Here is a 5,960-nt window from a genome sequence, read left to right as displayed (position 1 = left end):
CGTGGCAACACCACCACCTGCCTCGAGCGCTGTACCACTATCCTAGCTGTCTCACACAAGGGAAGCTTGGAACTCCAGAGGATCGTGAGTTTCAAGACACCTAAGACAATATGGAGGAACTGTAGCTCAAATACCCTACCCCCCCCAAAAAAAAAAAAAAAAAAAAAAGTCATTTCTGGTTTCTGACCCCATACCTTCAAATCCACTCCTGGTCCTTTGCTCCACTTTGTCCACTTCACAGCACACGTCTTTAGCCTGCTGTCCTTCCTACATTTCTTCTTCCAGTCTCTTCTCTCTTAAAGCCACTCTACTCAAGCATCCTCCCCAACTCTTCACCCAGGTCACGCTTTCGTTCCAGGCACCCAAGAGCTTGCAGTGAGACACAGGCACTGCCTCTAAGTTAACTGCCTGGCTTGAGTGTCCCTGTCTGAAAAACACTTGTCTCCGCCTGCTTCTGGGGACAGCAGGCATTTCTGAGCTTCCCTCCTGCGTCTCCGAGTCTCTCTTCCTTCTCAGCTCTGGTGGGTATAGTCCTTGGAAGTCTGGGTGTGTCCACACAGCTTCCTAAGGTGAACCCAATTGTCTCATTGAGTTAAATCCTCCTGCCTGTTAGTGCTTCTCCCGCTGGCCTCCCAGTCTACCCTCTGGACGCTGCTCTTGTACAGCCACGCCCCCTGCTCGCTGCTTGGGCATCTCCCATTGGCTGGGACGTTCTTTCTCCCCTCCCATTGGCTGACTTCTCCCAATACAGTCCTGATCCAGCTGCTGGCCTCTCCTAAGCTTCTCCACACCTTACCAAAACTTCCCCGCTTTGTTTTCCTCTGATAATCCTGTCACCAAGACTTAACTTTATATTTCATAAATGTCTTACTGTCTATGCACCCACAGGAGAAATCTTGAGACATTGAACCACGCCAGTTAGGTTACTTCCTAACTGGAACAACGTGTCCATTCTTTTTTTTCTCTCTCTCTTTTTAACAATAATATTTTATTTTTGAGATTGTAATTATGTCGTTTCCCCTTCCTTTCCCTCCCTCCAAACCCTTCCAGACCTCCCCTTGCTCTCTTTCAAACTGAGAGACCCATGGCCTCTTTCTCAGTAATGATTATCGCATGCATACATGTATAGGCAGATATATACCTAAACATAACGTACCGAATGCATTATGTCACTTGTATGTGTAGTTTCAGGGCTGACCATTTGCCGTTGGTTATCCAATCTGTATTTTCTCCCCTTCTCTCAACCTCGGCTTTCTTAGTTGGCTGCAGTCATGTAGAGTGGGGCCCGTGGACTTTACAGATCTGTTTTGTTGTCTTTGTTCTGCTCACATCCAGGCAATCATGTAGGTGAGACTCTATGGATATAACTTCCGACCTTACCAGGAGACACAACTTCCTGGCAAACTCCATAATCCCCTGGCTCTTACAACCTGCCCGTGCCCGCCCTTCCACAGTGCTCCCTAAGCTTTAGGTGCAGGGGTTGTTTGGTGGGTGTATCCTCTGGGGCTGAGATCTCCAACTCTGCATTTTGATTGGCTGTGGTTTTCCGTAATTGTGCTCATCTGCTGCAAAGAGAAATTTCCTTGGTGAGACGTGAGAACTGCACTTACCTGTGTGCAGAGGACAACTCTTGAACCAAGTTAGGGATGGGGCTGGTTTAGTAAAGCGGTGGTTGGACTTTCTCCGCCATGATACATGACTTAGCTAGTTCTGGGAAACTGGCTAGGTTCCCAATACTAAGAATGATTTGCCTCTTACTGAGCAAGTCTTAAGTCTGATTAGAGAGCCAGTGGTTACCGCCAAGACACATGTGCCCCTACTGCACCTGTAGGATCATCACGCCGTGCTGGCTATCCTTATCAGTCATCAGAGGTGGTTTGATGTTTGGTGTCGCTGTTTGTGTTCCCATGCTATTTTGTGTGTTAATAATCATGGTTTCCCATTTCTTTCCCCAGTCTCTCTGCTGCTGTACTTCTTCCTCTCTGTGCCTCTAATTCAGTAGTTTGGTTTTTTGTTTTGTTTTGTTGTTCATGATGTCACATGTTTCCAGTTTGTTCCTTTTCTGTGTGTGTGTTTTTTTAATATTTCTTGCTTATTTTGTCTGGATACATTGCTTTATCTTAGATTACAAACTGTACCATCACACCTCGCTTCCTTCTTTCTCTCTCGCTCTTTCTTTCTTTCCTTCCTTTCTTCTTTCCTTCTTTTCTTTTCTTTTCTTTTCTTTTCTTTCTTTCTCTCTCTCTTTCCTTCCTTCCTTCCTTCCTTCCTTCCTTCCTTCCTTCCTTCCTTCCTTCCTTCCTTCTCTCCTCTCTCCTCTCCTCTCCTCTCCTCTCCTCTCTTTTCATTTCTTTTCTTTTCTTTCTCTCTTTCTCTTTCTCTTTCCTTCTTTCCTTCTCTCTCTCTCGTTGATTCTGGGGATAGAGCTTATTTATGTTCTGTCCTGCTCACAAGACAAACACTTTATTGACTTGAGCTTTTTAAATTTTCTCTTTCTTTTAGGACAACACTGTTTAGATCCTGATGCATATATATTGGATGTGTATCATATAAATCCTCATGCAGAATGGGTCATCAAGCCCTAGACAAGTCTTTAAAAATATGCCCAGGATGGTTCCTGCCCTGTATTATATGTGAGAAGATCCTGCATTTGTGGGGAAAAAAACCAAAAAACTGCCCTGAAGTATTTGCTCCTGTAATCCTGGTCCTCCTGGAGAGGCGCTGTGGCCAGCTCTGGCAATATGAACTACAGAGGAGGGGCTGATTTCACACTGGGCTCAGTCTCTTAGCACAGTTCCTCATGAGACAGTGGGACCCAAAGGAAAGGGCAGCGTTGCTCATTGAGAAGCACTGTGGCTGGGAAGAGGCTGCAGTGCTCTGACTTGCTCCTGGGTTGGAGGAGGAGAGCCTTCAGTCTAAAGATCTCTGTGGAGCATGTCGCTCTGTGCGGCACACGTTGAGGACTGGCTCACACCATGGTGCGAAGGAGCTTTCCCCAGGCCCTGAGTAATCAGATGCTACGTTATGACTCCGTGGGCCGTGGACACAGATCCTCATTGCCAAGCCCTGTTTGACAAAGGGCATCTTGTGCGCATCCAGAGCTTCCCTGTGGCCATGACACAGCCATGGTGTCTTCTGTTTCTCCTCTCAGTTTTGGTGCTCAGTGAATAAATTGCCTTTCTGGAGTCAGCATGGATTTCCTTTACAGAGCAAACACATTTTTTTTTTAACATTTCACAATGATAGTCACGTCCGCAGCCCCAAACTAAAAGATACAGAAGTGGCATTCATCTGTAAGTGCTGAAATGTGCCACTAGGCCGAGGATTTGCAAGATGTAAAAGTTCATTGTGCTCTTTGATCGTTAACCAGGGATGTGGCCAAGCATTGCAGATTAGCACTGGGCTTGTGGAAGCTGGAGACCACTTCATTGTCCACATCTTGTCCAACCATTGTCTAGACGTGCGGTGGGAGATATTCAGTCCTCGTGGTTCTAAGGGGAACAAATCTAAAATGTCCCGAGGGACAGGAGAGCTCTACCTTTCATCTCAGAGATTGTAGTTAGAGTCCTCATTCATCCGGGACCCCGTGCCTCATCTTGGACGCCACAGGCTGAACATTTGATGGACTTAACAGCAGTTACAACATTTAAAACTCACGTGGCTGTTTGTCAGTTCAAACAAAGCTGGAGTACAGATGTGGAAGAACTGTTCCTTAACTGTGGAGCCCGTGTCCAGATGTAATGCAAGGACACTGTAGCTGCATGTGCAGAAGAGGTCCCCCTGTGCTGTGTTATCCTCATACTCAAACCAAACATCCTTCATTCCTACAGTCAGATCATCTTATTGTGGAAGAAGCCAGGCACTCTTGACATCCGACGGGCAGATCATTTTATTTCTGACCTTCAGGAGTTTGTTGCACTTTTCTAGAAACCCTCTCCCCACCCCCCCAAAAAAACCAGTTTGTTTGACCTATTTATGACTTTCTATTTTCTCCCGCTTAAGAACTCACTAGCCACCAAACATATACTGCGGAGGTTTCTGTGTGTCCCCGTGCTTGACCGGTTTCTAGGCTGCCCAGTGGGCCAGTGAGTGTGTTCACCAAGCACATTATCATCTTGCCGTGCAAGCGGTGAGTGAGAAAATCACAGGCAGGTATCCCTGCCCATGCTTGGAAGCCGTCCTTCTAGAGTGTTGCTGTGCTTCCGTAAATGCTTGGGGTTACTCCTGCGTTGCTTTGCCTTAGGATCGTCCAGTTCTGTTGTATTTATATGTAAGATGCACTCTTTCCAAGAGTTTCCATTCCATTTGGCTGGAAACACAGTGGAACCTATACACCAGCATTAGTCACAAGTCTTGAGACGTGGCCGGTAGATGGCAGGTAGTGCCACACCAGGCTCAGCATTTCCTGCCCACTTTCTGTGTCGCTTCAGGTGAAAAGCCTTAACAGTAAGTTGTAATTAATCATTTAAGTCTATCCAGGACAGTGACCACTTTCAAATAACTGTGTCGCATGAAGGATAATGCCCATATCCAGGTCAGTGTAGGCTATGCCTTTTTGTTCCTGGTCACACAATTAAATGACTAGAGAAGTTTGAGTAAACATGCAAACAAACAGTTGTGTGGTTAAGGGGTTTCTTCTCTTAATCTTATTCTTGAAGGAGAAAATTTCAATTAAATCTAAAATGCCTGTCACCTAAGTGTCGAAAGAACTTTGGCCTTCTTAAGACTTGTTTTGCAAAAGCTAAGAAGCCAGACTGTTACAATGGATTTGCCCACAAAAGAGAGACCAGATACATACATGGTAAAAGATTGTTTCTAGCGTCTCACCTGTACCATCAAGTGCTCGTGATACATAAGTAGTCAAATACATAATGTCATTCAGGAGAGTATTAAAGGAAATGACTTGTGGGACACACAGTCAGGAAGACTCCTACAACTGCCTTGGTTCCCCCACCTTTCTTCCTGCGAGTTCAGCTAGGACACGATTCTTCTCGCCAGTGCTTAGATGAACTGGAAAAGCGATTCCTTACAATGTGTGTGTGCAGTATAAACTACCTCACCAGGCTTTCTGGAGGAAAAGAATCCAGTGGACTTTCACTTTTGTTTGTTTGTTTGTCTGACTCTAGTCACTGCCGTTAGCTTTCAGTGTGATCCAATGTCATTCATGCTGTAAATGAGTTCTAGTGTAAGCATGGGAACAAACATACCACAGAATTGTGCCCTGCTGTGTGCTCTGGGGGAGTCTGTGTGTGTCCCACGGGCTGCTCCTGTTTCTAACCATGCGGGGACACTGGGGTTCATCCTTTCTGGCAGTGTTTCCCACTGCTGTCCATGGATTTCATCTGACTGAAAACTGAGGAGACGAAGATCTCTCTCTCTCTCTCTCTCTCTCTCTCTCTCTCTCTAGCAAGTGTGTTTTAATGATTGTTCAATGTGTATGTCTGACTTGCCTGGCAAGACTGCGTATGAGGGGCTTGAATCCTCCTCTTGACAGGCATTTTCAACTATTTTCCATAAATATGCCACTCAATAAAAAGTAATATGACATGAGATTAAAAGTGTTTCTTTCAAATGCGTTACCGTTTTACACACTTATCTCATTTGAAAATACCATCTTTTCGGCATATCCTATCTTTGTAATTTATTTAGGTAAAAAAAACAAAAAACAAAAAAACAAAAAAAACCCGACATCGGTGGAAATGCCAGTACTGTGTGCTTTCTCCTCGAGGTAAGAATACTGAGTCTTTGTTCCATCAGTTCTCACTAAATAGGATATTTCCATAAAAGTAAAAGAGACAAAACCAAAATTACTCTTATCAAACTAATTACATCTGCTTGCATAGTGGTTTTGGTGGAAGAACAGGAGTTTTAAACATGAGAGGTGTGTGCCTGATGCTAGCCCTGTCACAACACAGACAGTGGCATTCATAAAAGCTCCTAGCCACCGTTGTAGAGAAGGA

At 45.1% G+C, this 5,960-nt stretch overlaps 1 protein-coding gene across 5 annotated transcripts in view; it reads left to right on the top strand.

Moving 5' to 3' along the window:
- The window catches only part of Arhgap28 (Rho GTPase activating protein 28), a 155,983-nt gene extending 150,453 nt beyond the window's left edge, over window positions 1–5,530 (top strand). For all 5 annotated transcript variants that reach the window (XM_021149846.2, XM_029470857.1, XM_029470856.1 and 2 more), the window contains exon 18: window positions 2,503–5,530. In XM_021149846.2, the coding sequence (XP_021005505.1) occupies window positions 2,503–2,585 (83 nt within the window). In that variant the 3' untranslated portion in view covers window positions 2,586–5,530. The remainder of the gene's footprint in view (window positions 1–2,502) is intronic.
- Window positions 5,531–5,960: the final 430 nt, after the last annotated feature.

The sequence above is a fragment of the Mus caroli genome, chromosome 17, assembly GCF_900094665.2.
Source record: "Mus caroli chromosome 17, CAROLI_EIJ_v1.1, whole genome shotgun sequence".
Lineage (NCBI taxonomy): Eukaryota > Metazoa > Chordata > Mammalia > Rodentia > Muridae > Mus > Mus caroli.
The sequence above is the reverse complement of the archived record's forward strand: the minus strand, read 5'-3'. Positions and strand labels throughout refer to the sequence as shown.